The sequence below is a fragment of the Eretmochelys imbricata genome, chromosome 5, assembly GCF_965152235.1.
Source record: "Eretmochelys imbricata isolate rEreImb1 chromosome 5, rEreImb1.hap1, whole genome shotgun sequence".
Taxonomy (NCBI): Eukaryota; Metazoa; Chordata; order Testudines; family Cheloniidae; genus Eretmochelys; species Eretmochelys imbricata.
In genome coordinates this window covers 124448287-124464328 of record NC_135576.1, presented here as the reverse complement: position 1 = coordinate 124464328, position 16042 = coordinate 124448287, and the positions used below count along the sequence as shown (strand labels likewise).

Sequence of the window (16042 nt, the reverse complement as noted above, 5' to 3'; positions counted from 1 at the left end):
GAGAGCCAACAACTTCAGGGTGCGTTGTCACCTTTGCAGTGTGAAGGTGTAGTCCCAGGACTCACATCGCTACTGGTGCAATGTAATACACTGACACAATCACACCTCAGGACCTTACTCTGTGATTATTCTGCAAAAAGAAAAGGAGGACTTGTGGCACCTTAGAGACGAACCAATTTATTTGAGCATAAGCTCAATTATTCTGTGGCTTTCTGTGACTGCATCTGATAAACTGGCCCTTCAGGATTGAAGCTGGATTGGAATTTCAACCACCCCAAAACCAGTTTTATGGCTGCTTTGCATTGCTAGAGTGGTGCAAAACTGCCAGGAGGTCATGGTGAATTGGGCTGCTTTCCATCCCATCACTGTGACTCAGGGCTGGTCTACACTATGGGGGGGAGGGGGTCGATCTAAGTTACGCAACTTCAGCTACATGAATAACGTAGCTGAAGTTGACGTACTTAGATCTACTCACTGCGGTGTGTCGACAGGAGACGCTCTCCTGTTGACTGCTTATGCTTTTCATTGAGGTGGGGTACTGGAGTCGATGTTAGAGGGATCGACAGTCAATTTATCGCATCTACACTAGACACGATAAATTGACCCCCACTGGATCGATCGCTGCCCATCGATCCATCCAGTAGTGTAGACAAGCCCCTAGACTCTTTAAAATGACAAGTCTTCAGATTTTTGAGGTATTGCAATCATGAAACATTTGTGAAGTCTTCACAGACAGGTGGGAATACCTTGACTTTGTTTAAGCAAGTTAAACAGGCAGAATGTGAACCACGATGCTCACTATCAGAATAAAGAGGGATACAGAAAGAAACAAAATCCCGTATTTCTAAAAACATTTCAACACCAATGCCAGTTTGCCTGTATCTTACAATAACATTCCTTCTATTACACCACTAGAGTTCTGTCTTTAATGCAGTCTTTTGCATTAGGTCACAGAGCGTAGTTGCAACTAATCTTACTTAACTACTCAACAGAATGAAAACAGATAGCTGTCCATCAAGATTGTCAGTTACTATAATGGCCAGCAAGGTTTGGGTTTAGGTTGTCTTTTCAAATGTCCACTTATAGGAAGCTACCTTTGCAAAAATATTGACATTTCACTGTCTTCAATTTAAGTTTACCTGACACTGCTTCCCTGTGACACCCTGTACGCCATGTTCACCACTTCTATATGGTTATGATATATTTTGTATAAAGTATGCCTTGTGAGGTATCATTTGAAAACTAATAATCGACTGAACGTTATTGTCCAGTTGAAATGTGTGTAACATCATTGCATGTGAAATTATGTGATTTTGCTATATGATTATTACTGAAAGATGTTGTTGTTCTAGGTAACACCCACAAACCATTTTCTCAGAGACAAAGGCACACTAGCACGCCAGCAAAGTGCTAAAGAGCCATTACCTACTGAATTGGCCAACCACCAGGAGGGGGGATGGTATAAACAAAGAATTTACATTTCATCCCAGAAATGCTTCAAACCTCACACATATGGGAGGGAGACTGTTTGTCTGCACTCCAGTGTAGGGTAATCCTCAAAGAGGGGAGTGGGATATAGAATGGGAGACAGTGACTTCCTCCTCACCTTTCCCCCTCCATCTCTACTCACAGCAGCAAGATCCCTTGAAAGACAAAAGAAGCATCACTGAACTGGGGGACTGGTCCTATCTTGCAGGTTTTCCAGACAGTACAGACTCCTGTAAGCTTGTAGTGAGAAAAACTCCTTTTTTGCTTTTAAACCTATTAGCCTTGGTAAAGTTTAGGAATTAGCTTGTGTGTTTATCTTTTTATTTCTTTTGTAACCAATCCTGATTTATATGCACATATACTTGTAATCACTTAAAACCTATCTTTCTCTAGTTAATACACTTGTTTTATTGTTTTATGTAAACCAGGGTGTTTTGGTTGAAGTGTTTGGGAATCTCTGCTTAGGGCAACAGGGCTGATGCACAATCATTACCCAGTGTTGGAATGATGAACCATCTATGAGCTTGTACTGTCCAGTGGGCTACTGAGCAGTACAAGACACGCATTTCTGGGGGGAGGCAAGGCTGGGACTGAGGGATATGCGGGTGTCACCCTTTATCTATTCATAGATGGCTGGGCATAGCATTCATGTACTGAGCTGGGAGTGACTTTACATGCTAGTGGCTGTGAGTGAGAAGAGCCTGGAGGGGTTGCTGTTCACCAGTAAAGCAGAGTAAAAGGCATCTCAGGCTGGAGAGCTAAGGGGACACAGCAGTTCAATGTCACATTCTCAATTTAGTGCAAACGGAAATATCAGATTTTACACACAGTTAGCTACAACTACTCTGCATAAAAATAGAACCATGAGCTGTTCCTGGGGTATTTATGAACAGTGCTCTGCTTTAACGCCAGAGTGAAAAGAAGCTCTGTTATACACGTCTTCTGTGGGACCTGTTAGCCGTGAAAAGCCCAAACCAATCAAAATTCATACCAACCAACTCAAAATCAGATTAAAACTCCATCCTTAACTCACCCTGTGTGCCTCGCAGGACAGGTGGAAATTAAGGTCACCCCTCATCTCAGACCACAGCCATATCTATGTGCAATGGAGAAACGAAGGATTGCGGGCCAGTGTGTTAAATCAATTCTTTTGAGCTTTGTAGAGTGGATGTCGTTCCCAAACATGAGCTAGCATGCCAGAGCTTAGCCTGGTGTCATTTCACGGGAACTGACACACTCTAAAACTAGGATGTTATAATGGAAATACTGCACAACCTCAGCTGAAGATGTTCTATGTGATGTATAGTCACAAGTGAGCTGTGAATATCAGTACTGGATTCCACAGTACACTTTTCGCCCGTTCCTTTGAGTCCCCTTAATAAAAGGGCTAGGTTATAAAGAATTATACCCAAAGAAATGTAAGTCCTATAACAATGCACTACATTACTGAGTGGCAAAGGCCCTCTTGATTTCTGCCATCTCCCAGCAGATCAAACCTGTGTCAGGAACAAATCTGCCCCAAAGGCTATTTTTACATCTAGCTACTGACAAAAGTTTACTCCCAATTGTGACCATGGCATTGGTTCCAGCTAGCAGTGTGTCCCAGGGCAGGCGGAAAATGCTGACTATTTTGGGTAGCAGTGTCTCTTTAAGGATATACAAGCAATGCCAAAAGTGGCTATGAATAATGTTATTAAAGCATTGTTGAGCTCCCCGTACTAAGCAGGGATTATTCTAACTGCTCCTGGGTGAACGTGAGCCCATGCTCACATCCACAACAATCCCTTGCTTAATTTCCATGCTATGAATTCTGAGATTTGGAGGGGTGGTGTGGGGGAGGGCATTTCTCAAGCTCCCCGGGCGCACTGTTCTCTCCGCTTTATGTGACACATTCAAGAAGCTTTACATGCAGATGCCGAGGTATGAAAGAATTTCTGAAGATTTTCATAGGCTGAATTGCCACGGAGTGCTTAGCATAACAAAGCGCTCTTGTCTAGTAAACCCAGCAGCCAACACACTGATCTAATAAAGACTTTAGAATAAGAGTTTAAAGAAACACGCACAAATAGCTGAGAAATGATAAATCCTGAACGACCTTAATGCGGCAGCAGAGTAATGCGGTGTGACAGCCGTAACATTTCAAACACTAGCATCTAATCCACTTCCAACCTTTAAAAAAACATGAGACAGTCAGGAAGTCCTGATCTGCAAAAGCACAGGGCACCTGTGGCTCCTACTGACTTCCCTGGGGCTGGCCTGTTCACTCTTCATTTAGGGCCAGGTTTACTAACCCAAAGACCAATATTCCACACCTCGAAGTTAGGCTCTAAGGGCCAACCCCTCAACAGTATTCGGGCACCTAATTCCCATTGAAATGAATGGGCATCTCAATACCTTGGAAGATCGGGGCATACGTTTCCATATTTAAGATCCTGAATACATGGCCTGATTTCATAGTTCAAAGCCAGAGGGGACCATTATGACCATCTAGCCTGACCTCCTGCTTAGCCCAGGCCAGAGAATCTCACCTAGTGATTCCTGGTTCAAGGCCATAGCTGGTGCCAGAGCCAGAGTCTCTTTTAGAAAGTCTCCCACACTCGATTTATTGTCAGAGGCAATGAGCCCCCACAGCTCCCAATGATGCCAAAAGGATCCAATCACCCCCTCCCAGAGGGAAATTCCTGATGGAAACACTGAGGTTCACTCCAGGGGTTACCCCCATTCTCCACCCTGGCGGAGGAGTTTCAGACCTCGCCTGTGGGGAGGAGCACGTGGGCTGGGGCTTGGAGTCCTCACCAGGGCGAGGCTCCGTGGGAAACCATTCTGTGCTGCCATGTACCCTGGAACCGTGGTGTGGGGAGCAGTATGTGCTAACAGGGCTTTTTTCCCTCGAGCTGTCATTGGCTCCCCATTCCTGCTTGGGCCCTGCTCTTCCCCTCCCATTGCCAAGTGGGGTACAGGGCATGGAGCGGTACTGACACTGCCTTTAAGAGTATTAAGTCCAACATGAATTTCCAAATGGAAATCTCCCAGGTGAGGGGGAAGGGCCATGCCACAAACCACCAGCAAATTCTTAGAGCATTTCAGAGCCCAGGGCCCTGGATTAACCTCCGCTGCACCAGATCAGCCTCTCCACATCTAGGTGACACACATCAGTGGTGGCAGAGGGATCAGGAATAGCAGCCAAGCAACAAAAACTATCTTTGGATAGGTTTCAGAGTAACAGCCGTGTTAGTCTGTATTCGCAAAAAGAAAAGGAGTACTTGTGGCACCTTAGAGACTAACGAATTTATTTGAGCATGAGCTTTCGTGAGCTACAGCTCACTTCATCAGATGCATACCGTGGAAACTGCAGCAGACTCTATATATACACAGAGAATATGAAACAATACCTCCTCCCACCCCACTGTCCTGCTGGTAATAGCTTATCTAAAAGCCATTTCCAGCACAAATCCAGGTTTTCTCACCCTCCACCCCCCCACACAAATTCACTCTCCTGCTGGTGATAGCCCATCCAAAGTGACAACTCTTTACACAAATCTTTGGATAGCACTGCCTGTGGCTGCTTCCTTTCCACGTGCTCGCTCGGTCCTAGCACTGAGCCAAGTACTTTAAAGCAGCCTCCAGTTTCTTTGATTTGCAAAGTCCTCTCCTTTGGAGCTAGGCACGGCTTGCTGGGAGACCACGCCCATGTTCACCTGGAGTCTGCAAACACACCTTCTTGGCCAAGGCTCATGCCCCCTTTGTGCACAGCAGCTCAGTCAGGGTGACGTGTGAGCAGGAGCACCCCAGGATTTCACTGTCACTTGCTACCATTTGGGGTGAATGTCATGGACGCTGCCTGGTTTTGTACAGCTGCATTCCATGCTCTGCTTCCTAATGGCATGAGGGTCCCCGGGGCATCCCTGGTCCAAGCTCATGCCACTAGATAAAGCCAAAATACTCCCTGTTCCCTTTCAATCTGAACTCTCCAATCCCCAGTGCGGAGGGCTGGGCTATACAACTTCAATATCTGCATTCACGTCAGATTTTGGCATGGAATTACCTACTCTGATAATTTTATTTTTAAGGGAAAAGTGCAAATGGAGTTTGATAATTCCCAGCTACTAAGCATCTGGCTTGGCCCCTCTCGTACCCAAGGCTCAGAGGCTATAACTTGCCAAGTCACACACTTTCAAAGCCCGCTTTGTGAAGGCCCACAAGGAGCCCTGCTTCCCAGCTTACCCACACAGGACACACAGAGCTTTCCATCCGAAGGGCTTGAGTGAAAAAACGAATGGAGCTGTTTCTCTCTTGTGGAGATGCATGGCTGATCCCACCCTACCAGGATGTGATCCTTAGAGCCAAGGAGACGAAACACCAAAGGCGATGCTTAGCTCTCTAAACCACCCCTGCCTGGCCATTCCTAACCTAAACTGCATGCTGCTCTGGTTACCTGCTCTTTCCCCAGGAGATGCCTCTACCCACCCGCCCCTCCCTCCCATAGTATGTTAGTTGATGTACCCTGTGTGTCTCCCATGCCCCCTCCAAGCTCTGTGTGAGGCTGCAGACCTAGGCTAGAGAGCGGAGTGTTTGGTCTCCTGTATGCAGTGATGCTGAGACAGGAGTGGTCTGGGTCTGGGTCCAGAGGGACTTTGTCCTTCCATGCTCCTCCTTGATGCCCAGAGATTTCCCCCCCTCAAGAGAGGACTGATTCTTGGAGGAGGGGTGCCTTGGTGGGCTGGGGGGGAAGAAGAGCACTGGAGCATCATGACAAGGAAAATGGATTCACTTGGGGTGTGGGGTGGGTAATCGTGAGGGCAGAAGGAATTTTTCCTGTGCAACCTTTCACAAATGACCCATCTCCAGAGCTCAGAGTGGGGTGTCCCTCTGGGACTGCTAACTAATCTTTGCTTGTTAATCCTTTGTGATATCCAGCCGGGGTGAAAGTAATTTACATTTCTTACTGGTACGATCCAATCGCCAGCAACCCACCTCTCCTACACACTTCATGGAGCCCTCCCATTGCATGACTTAGATATAGAAAGTAAAGTTACTACTAGTACTCCTACCAGTACTGTCTGAAATAACACTTTAATATTGGAATAAGCCTGGAAAAGTGAAAGTTCATGGTTCACATTTTTCTCCGTGTTCTCCCTCCTCCTCCTCCAATCCGGCTGCGGATGCGGCTAGGCTCCGCGCTCCCTCCACCCTGCCCCACCCCGCACTCAGCAGGGGCTGCAGTGACCCCCCAATAGCTTGCAGCAGGAGGAGGAGAGGGAGAGAAACAACAAACAAATGTGACAGTGAGTTTTCCCTTTCCAAGCTTTTATTAGCTCTGAGTTTAAGCTGTTTGTTGTGCAGCCGAAAGAGGTGAAAGTAAGCCGGCACTGAATGCTCCACTTTCTTGCCGGTACGCTGCTGCACCGGTTTTTACCGGTATGCTGTCCCGGCCCGTACCGGCTTACTTTCACCGCTGTATCCAGCTGAATTGCCATGTCACAAAAACCGAGACACCAACTTTCAGCTCTCTGCCTCTGTTACCCATCTTGTAACTGGGGGCAAATAACTGTACAGTAACTCCGCACTTAAAGTCGTCCCGGTTAACGTTGTTTCATTGCTGATCAAGTAGGGAACATGCTCGTTTAAAACTGCGCAATGCTCCCTTATAACGTTGTTTGGCAGCCGCCTGCTTTGTTCACTGCTTGCAGGAAGAGCAGTCCGTTGCAGCAAGCTGGTGGGCGCTTGGAACCAGGGTGGGCCGGCAGCCCCCCATCAGCTCCCCGCTCCCCTAAGTTCCCTGTGCGGCAGCTGCCCAGCAGGCTACCAATTGCCGGCAGTTCAGCTGTCCCTCCTGGCACGGCCATGTGCTGCTCCTGCCCTCTGCCTTGGAGCTGCTCTCCAGAGCCTCCTGCTTGCTGTGCAGGGGCGAAGGGGGGGGGGCTAATTTCAGGGTATCCCCCTCCCCCCACTCCTGTCCCCTGCTTACCCCATCTCCATAGAGCGGGGGCGGGGGGATGACAGGACAGGGCTCAGGACGGAGGGAACTTGCGGGCCGCAGCTGCTCTCTCAACTTCCTGATATATTTAACAAGGCAGTGTACTCAGAGTGGGGTCAGTGCACTAAAGGGGCAATGCGCATCTCTCTCTCTCACACACAGGGTATGTGTCTCTGTCTGCCATGCTGTCTCGCCTCCCTCCATTCGTGCTGCCTTGTAGAACGTGAGGCTCCATTAACGAGTTAACCCTTGAGGGCTCAGCCGAGTGCTAGGTCATCATTTAGCAGTAAGGCATTCCCTGGGAAATATCCCACCCTCTGACTCCACCACCTCAACAAAGCTTCACAATCATCATTGCTGTGTACAGTATTAAATTGTTTGTTTAAAACTTATATTGTGTGTGTGTGTATATATATATATATATATAAAAATATAGTTTTTTGTCTGGTGAAAAAATTTTCCCTGGAACCTAACCCCCTCATTTACATTAATTCTTATGGGGAAATTGGATTTGCTTAACATGGTTTTGCTTAAAGTCACATTTTTCAGGAACATAACTAAAACGTGAAGAAAGGAGTTACTGTATCTGAGGGAAGGAGGCCGAAATAAGGACTGTACAATGCTGTTGAAGTCCAAGGGATGAAAGTCAGTCAGTAGTTGAGGTAAGACTAGAACTCAGGACCTAATGATTGGTTTTGTTTACAGCTTGCTAGTTCTTTGCTTTCTTCCCTTTTGTAGTCTTAAATGGCTGAAGTGGATGCTCGTACTTGTTTCTTTAGATTCCTCAGTGTTTAGTGGCATTTCAGATTTTACAGATTTTCTTCTAATACGTGTCATCCTTAAAATGCTCATCTGTGCTGACAAGGACAAGCCCGGGGCCTCATTAACACGCTTAACGTAAGGCCAGCTCAAATTCCCACACAAAATTGACATGCAGATAACTCATGCTGCAGTCGCAACTGACAGGACCTTCCCATATAACAAACTTCCACAAGTCAAGAAAGCTGAAACGCTCTGATCAAATTCTAGTGCTCCATACGGTTAGAAGCACAAGCTGAACTGACTCTGACCCGCAAACCCTGGTGGAGGAATACAGCCTGCTCAAAGCATTTCAGCTTTCGTGGGGAACACACGGGCAGGGTCCATTTCTGTCTTTCCACTGAACAAACGTGCAATCTTCTCCCCACTTTATATTACTCAAAAATAGCCAGAGGGATTTTTCTCAAATACTTCTAAAAGGCACAAGTAAAATACTCACTTTTGGGCACAGACCTACCATGAAAACCGTCTGCCCCAAAGTTGACTATTTTGTAAAAGTTTAAGTAACGAAGTTTTAATGACAGGTTTCAGAGTAACAGCCGTGTTAGTCTGTATTCACAAAAAGAAAAGGAGTACTTGTGGCACCTTAGAGACTAACCAAAGCTCATGCTCAAATAAATTGGTTAGTCTCTAAGGTGCCACAAGTACTCCTTTTCTTTTTGAAAGTTTTAATGGAATCTGATTTGCAACCTTAGCTACGGCAAGTGTGACCTGTACTTGTTATTGCATATTACAGTACTAAAACAGATCACGAGGAAAGAATATTGTAGAGACAAAGCCAAGCTCACTGGGATCTACTGGTACAAGACTAATTTATGAATATCAAATTGTGCTCACATTGGCACTGGATTTAGCAGAGCTTTTGCCTAATCTCTCACTGGCTGAGTCAGCGAGAGGATTAAAGGGAGTATCAAAAGCGCTGCAAGAGATGAAAGGAGATCAGGCATTTATTCTTGTAATATTCAGAGCACTGTAAAGAACACTCTGGGTGACAGTGGCTCAAAGGTTTCTTTTAGGACTGTTCCATCTGACAGGCAATTCCTCACTGTAAGAGTGCAGCTTCCTCCGAAGGATTGTACAAGAACCTGGGCTTGTCTCTGGAAAAGGGTCTAAAGTCTTTGAATCAATGTGATTGTTCCCAACTAAAGTGCTGATGAGAAGGCAGGGAGCGGAGCTAAGGAAGCACCGTTTGTGTACGCCCAGGGGTCCAAACCTTCAATAACCCAGTGTTCCCCGCTACAATTCAGGATGTTTAAAAGCCAGAGCGGGAAGTGTATTTTAAACAGATCTCCATGGGCACCATTCTGTCTCAGAAATGTTCCAGCTACACAATGAGAATCAAAACCACATTTAATTTAGGAGCTCTTTCCTTCTATGGGCTTCAGGGATGCTCATTAAAAATAAACAAACTCAAAGGGATGGCTTGATTACAAATAGGAAAGGAAGCAGCTGGTACCCAGGCCTACCCAGTCTGCATACAACCCATCCCCCAGGGGGAACTGTTAAAAAATATCCCTCTGATTACAGCTGAATAAATTAGTGCCCTAGGGTCATACTATAACGAGGTACTCACTTATAGAGAAATACCCCCTCCTTGTTGCATTTTCGTCATTATGGAAACAAAAGGAGGAAGATGCAAGAAAATGTTGCTCGACGCTGACAGCCACCGTTCAGTAATGAGGTGATTGTGACACAAATCTGCCAGTGGATGGAAGTGCAAAGGCTGACAGTCCTTCGGTCACACTCTTGTGGACAGGGAGACTGGCATAGCATAAGGGATGCTCAGAATTGTTTGGCTTTTGTCCTGCACATAGGGGCTGAAACTAAGGGTGCTGCTGTGGTTTCCATCACATGTAGATTTTACAGTTTGGTGCAATGGCTCTCAGCAGCCGTACTACACCAGTCGTTTCTGCAATCAGATCCGCAGACAGACTCTGGCGCCCATGCGGTGACCTTGCTTAAGATTTGCTCCTAAACTACAAGAACATTAAGGCCCCGATCCTGCAGTTGGCTCCTTGCAGGCAGGCCGGCCCCTTCAACTCCACAAGGGCCACACACAACCTTACAGGGCCTTAATGTTATTATATGGATAGGAGCAAATCCCACATCTCGCCCCATCCTAGAATCACACATTATAGAATCATAGATTATCAGGGTTGGAAGGGACCTCAGGAGGTCATCTAGTCCAACCCCCTGCTCATAGCAGGACCAATCCCCCAATTTTTGCCCCAGATCCCTAAATGGCCCCCTCAAGGATTGAACTCACAACCCTGGGTTTAGCAGGCCAATGCTCAAACCACTGAGCTATCCCTCCCCCCCACTGAGCTATCCTCTGTCCATCTGCAGGGCAGAAGGCTCAATATGCAGGAGGATGACATGTAGGGAGCCTGCAAAGGGAGTTCTGCAGCGCCTGTGTGCAGAATCCAAAGGGCTCCATCCCCAGCAATGGGCAGGGGTGTTTTGGGAGGCAGAATGGGGCACGCCCAGTGAATCTGCAACTATACAATATAGGGGAATTGCACTTGTCTCTGAGGTTAGTGCACCACTGAGACTGCAGGAGCAGGTGGGGAGCAGTTTTGTTGGGGTTGTGAGGGGGACAGCAGAGTGCATTTCTGGCAGAGGTCCCCTGTGCTTTTGGCTTTGTGCAGGGTTTAGGATTTGACTCACTGGGGTGTATTTAGTTTTCTGGGAGAGGAAGGGAGAATTATCCTAGGCATTACTTTCATGGGAAGTTTTACATTTTGAGTATATACGGATTTAACTGTACATTAAGAATCTCCTAAGAAAAGATTCCGCTGTGTCAAGTTTTAAGGTCTGAAATCTCCTGGCCAATCTAAACTCCTTTTCGAAATACTGAATGTGATTAAAGCGTCATAAGATTAGTAATTCACCTCAGTTCATTTACATCAAAATTTCCAGTTACTCAAGTGCAAAAAAAAAGTCTCTAAACCTGGTAAACTTCTATTGTTTTTTCTTAAAACACTAAAGGAACTTTGAAGTGGCCAAAATGGTTCTGTTTTCTTTTAAATCCATGGCAATTATTTTGTTCTTAGCATGCCAAATTCCAGTTCCAAGTCAACTTTTATTACCAAGTTTTCAACTCTGAAAATGCAGGTTAATTACTGAAACATTAACAGAGTTAACTGTCCAAACAAGCTGATTATATGAAGGCAGAGAGCCATTTAAAAAAAAATATTAAAAGCGAGCATGTCTAATCTGGAATTCCATTCTCTAATACGCTAGGTAATGTCTCTCCAGTTCTCATCACTTAAAGGCTCAAAACCCAACCTCTGCCTTTCAGAGGCATTAGCTGTATTATGAGTTTATTTGAAGAATAAGTTACAGTCAAGGAACAGAATAATCCTGCATGTGCATTTGGAGAAAAGGATTTTGAGAGATGTGCTTATTATACCCCTCCAGTGAACCATTTCAAAAAGAAACCCAGAAAATTACTTTTTAGGAATCCTGCTTGCAAGACAGACCAGAGAATTAGCGCTTGAGGTACAGAACTTCAAAATTCTGGATTATGACATTGACACAGAATGAACCAGCACCTAACCTTAACTCATTCATTGCCAGACCATATAACTGATATTTCAAGATTATATACTCTCAGCTGGCCTTTTCAGTATTATTTTCTCACTCTGGCCCCGATTCAGAAAAGCACTTAAGCACATGCTTAGCTTTGAGTACATGAGTCCCATTTTATGTGCTTAAAGTTAAGCCCGTGGTGAAGTGCTTTGCTGGACCAGGCCATGAGTGCTCAGCACCTTGCAGGATCTAACCCAGAACACTGAATTGACAAGTAGCATTATTACTTTTTGGTAAATGTCTCTGGCCAGTTCAGAACTGCAGTGCTGCCTTTCTCTCCGTTAATGGCTGTGGGAGGGCAGGGGGGTTGAAAACACAGAGTGAATGGGCTCTGTTCACCACTGCAGAATTCCTGCTCTAGGTTCCCCGTGTTGGAAACGCCTTCCAGAGCAGAGGCTGCCCTAGGGTATGCCATCTCTAACTCTCACTCCACTGCGGGGGACCCAGAGCGGGCTGACTAGCAGGGGCTCTGGCCTGGGAGGGGCAGCAGGATCCCAATGCTTCACAGAGCCAGCAGTCGGAGCTTTATGCTGGGATTTAAAGCTGCCCCCCTCTGGCAGGACCTCAGAGGCCCTCGGACGCAGGGGAAAACACAATGCACCCCCTGCAGCCACAGGGTGAATCAAGCCCCCCGCCCCCCATCAGTTCATAAGGCTGTATCCATAACCACTTCTCCCACCATTAGCCCCCTGGAGTATTGTCACAGCACTCCCTGGCCCACCCACCTCAACCCACTCACCTCAGTCTCCCCTCAGACCTCCTCTAGCTATTACTGCCTGGGGAGGAAGGCTTCTTCTGCTCCCCCATGGGTATCTTGAGGAGAGGAGTGTAGCCCCCCTGATGACCCACCAAACCCATCCACAGCCTGCAGCTCTTGTCCTGCTCCCCCCAGCATGCTGCAGGGCCAATCCCTGCCACCCCCCGAGCCAAACTACAATTAAAACAACTCCTACAAGAGACACTGGAACCTGCAACCGCCACAGCCTCAAACAAATCCACAGCAGTCTGGCCCTCACACACAGCTCACGCTGGGGGCCAGAAGTGCACGTAAGGGGGACAAGGAGTGAGCAGGCCAGGTACTGTAATGCTCGCACCATGCGGTGTTGCTGTAGGGCATCACAATGGTGACAGTCAATTCTTAAGAACACATTAGTACATGTGAGGCATCCTGCCCAGCTCACCTTGCCAAGAGACTGCACAAACAGGGCCGAGTTCTCCCCCCAGACCCCGCCTGGCCTCCTGTGCAAGGCTGGTCTCGCACCCGCGCCTGCGCTCACGACAACACTTCGACCCCTCGCACAGGGGCCGAAAAGTGCATCTGCAAAACTCACTTGTCCGAACAGGTTTTTGCGGGTGCAAATTTGCACACGCATCTTAGCCTTGTTCAAATGCACGTGCGCAGTTGTTTGTACCTCCAGTGCGCGCACGCACAAGTGGCGGCTGGGGACTGAAATGGCACCTCAAAGGCCAGCCCGGTTTAAACCTACACTAAATAACACGGAAACAATCCAAACATTAAACCAACAGCCACGGGAAGCGAGCCTTCCTTTGCCAAGCGCCCTGAGATCGGTGCTGAAAGGGTTACTGCTCTCATTACAAACACAAAGGGAGCCGGGTCCTGCACAAGGACGGAAAGACACCCCCGAGCCCGAGGGTTTCCAGGCGGTGTCCGGGAGGGGAGCAGGGCGCAACCGCCCGGACAGCCGGCGCGTTTGATCCCAACCCCGGGGCAAGGGCTTAGGCCGCCCGCTGCACCTGAGCGCTGGAGCCCCGCGGGTCCGTCCGCCCCGCCCAGCGGATCCAGCCCCGCCGGGAGCCCCGGGCTGGGGAGAGCGGGCGCCCCCGCTGGACCCAGCCCCGGCCGCCCGCCCGCCCGCGCCCGGCCCCGGTCTCACCCAGCCGGCACTCGCCGTCGTGCGCCCTGCGGAGGCGCCGGGGCAGGGCGCAGGCGCTGGGGTAGGAGCGCCCGTCCGAGCCGCACACCGCCCCGTCCTCCTTGCACACGCAGCGGCCGGTGCCCTCGGGCGCCCCCGCGCCCCGCGCCTGGCTCACGCACACCAGCCCCGGGCCGCAGCGGGGCCCCCGCGGGCCCCCGGCGCCCCGCCCGCCGCAGCGCTCGCCCTCGGCGCCCAGGCAGCGCGGGCAGCAGCCGCACTCGTCCCGCGCCGCCAGCTCGGGCGCCGGGCAGCGCGCCGGGGGGCAGCGCTCGGGCCGGCAGGGCCCGCACCCGCCGCCCGCGCCCCCCCCGCGCCGCCAGCGCCAGCAGCAGCAGCAGCCGCAGCCAGCCGGGCCGGGCCATGGTGCGGGGCAGGGAGCGCTCGGCAGCCGCTGGACAGCGCAGCCAGGCAGTGCCGGGCGCGGCCCCTTCCCGGCTCAGACCCCCTGCTCCTCCCCCCGCCCGGGCTGGGACAGCCCCCGCCCCCTGCCCCCCCCCAGCCCAGTCCCCTGCCCCCCCCGCCCGGGCTGGGACAGCCCCCGCCCCCTGCTCCCCCCGCCCGGGCTGGGACAGCCCCCGTCCCCTGCCACCCCCCAGCCCAGCCCCCTGCTCCCCCCCGCCCGGGCTGGGACAGCCCCCGCCCCCTGCCACCCCCCAACCCAGCCCCCTGCCCCCCCCGCCCGGGCTGGGACAGCCCCCGCCCCCTGCCACCCCCCAACCCAGCCCAGCCCCCTGCTCCCCCGGCCCGGGCTGGGACAGCCCCCGCCCCCTGCCACCCCCCAACCCAGCCCCCTGCCCCCCCCCGCCGGGCTGGGACAGCCCCCGCCCCCTGCCACCCCCCAGCCCAGCCCCTGCTCCCCCCGCCCGGGCTGGGACAGCCCCCGCCCCCTGCCACCCCCCAACCCAGCCCCCTGCCCCCCCCGCCCGGGCTGGGACAGCCCCCGCCCCCTGCCACCCCCTGCCACCCCCCAACCCAGCCCCCTGCCCGGGCTGGGACAGCCCCCGCCCCCAGCTCCCCCCCGAGCCCAGCCCAGCCCCGCCCCCTGCTCCCCCGGCCCGGGCTGGGACAGCCCCCGCCCCCTGCCACCCCCCAACCCAGCCCCCTGCCACCCCCCAGCCCAGCCCCCTGCTCCCCCCGCCCGGGCTGGGACAGCCCCCGCCCCCTGCCACCCCCAAACCAGCCCCTGCCCGGGCTGGGACAGCTCCCCCCCCCAGCCCAGCCCCCTGCTTTCCCCACCCCCTGCCATCCTACAGCCCAGCCCCGTGCTCCCCCCGCCCGGCTGGGACAGCCCCCGTTCCCTGCCACTCCCCAACCCAGCCCCCTGCCCCCCCCGCCCGGGCTGGGACAGCTCCCCCCCCCAGCCCAGCCCAGCCCCCTGCTTTCCCCACCCCTGCCATCCTACAGCCCAGCCCCGTGCTCCCCCCGCCCCGGCTGGGACAGCCCCGCCCCCTGCCACTCCCCAACCCAGCCCCCTGCCCCGGCTGGGACAGCTCCCCCCCCCAGCCCAGCCCAGCCCCCTGCTTTCCCCACCCCCTGCCATCCTACAGCCCAGCCCCCCCCTGCTCCCCCCGCCCCGGCTGGGACAGCCCCCGCCCCCAGCTCCCCCCCCAACCCAGCCCCCTGCCCCCCCCGCCCGGGCTGGGACAGCCCCCGCCCCCAGCTCCCCCCCCAGCCCAGCCCCCTGCTCCCTCCGCCCGGGCTGGGACAGCCCCCGCCCCCAGCTCTCCCCCCAGCCCAGCCCCCTGCTCCCCCCGCCCGGGCTGGGACAGCCCCCGCCCCCTGCCACCCCCAACCCAGCCCCCTGCTCCCCCCGCCCGGGCTGGGACAGCCCCCGCCCCCTGCCACCCCCCAACCCAGCCCCCTGCTCCCCCCGCCCGGGCTGGGACAGCCCCCGCCCCCTGCCACCCCCCAACCCAGCCCCCTGCTCCCCCCGCCCGGGCTGGGACAGCCCCCGCCCCCTGCCACCCCCCAACCCAGCCCCCTGCTCCCCCCGCCGGGCTGGGACAGCCCCCGCCCCCTGCCACCCCCCAACCCAGCCCCCTGCCACCCCCCAGCCCAGCCCCCTGCTCCCCCGCCCGGGCTGGGACAGCCCCCGCCCCCTGCCACCCCCCAAACCAGCCCCCTGCCCCCCCGCCCGGGCTGGGACAGCTCCCCCCCCCAGCCCAGCCCCCTGCTTTCCCCACCCCCTGCCATCCTACAGCCCAGCCCCGTGCTCCCCCCGCCCCGGCTG

At 52.6% G+C, this 16042-nt stretch overlaps 1 protein-coding gene across 1 annotated transcript in view; it reads right to left on the bottom strand.

Annotated features, from left to right (window-relative positions):
• IGFBPL1 (insulin like growth factor binding protein like 1) overlaps positions 1 to 14174 on the bottom strand; it is a 31008-nt gene extending 16834 nt beyond the window's left edge. Inside the window, 2 exon segments of the mRNA XM_077816507.1 lie at positions 13771 to 14119; positions 14121 to 14174. Of these exon segments, the coding sequence (XP_077672633.1) occupies positions 13771 to 14119; positions 14121 to 14174 (403 nt within the window).
• Between the last annotated feature and the right edge of the window lie 1868 nt (positions 14175 to 16042).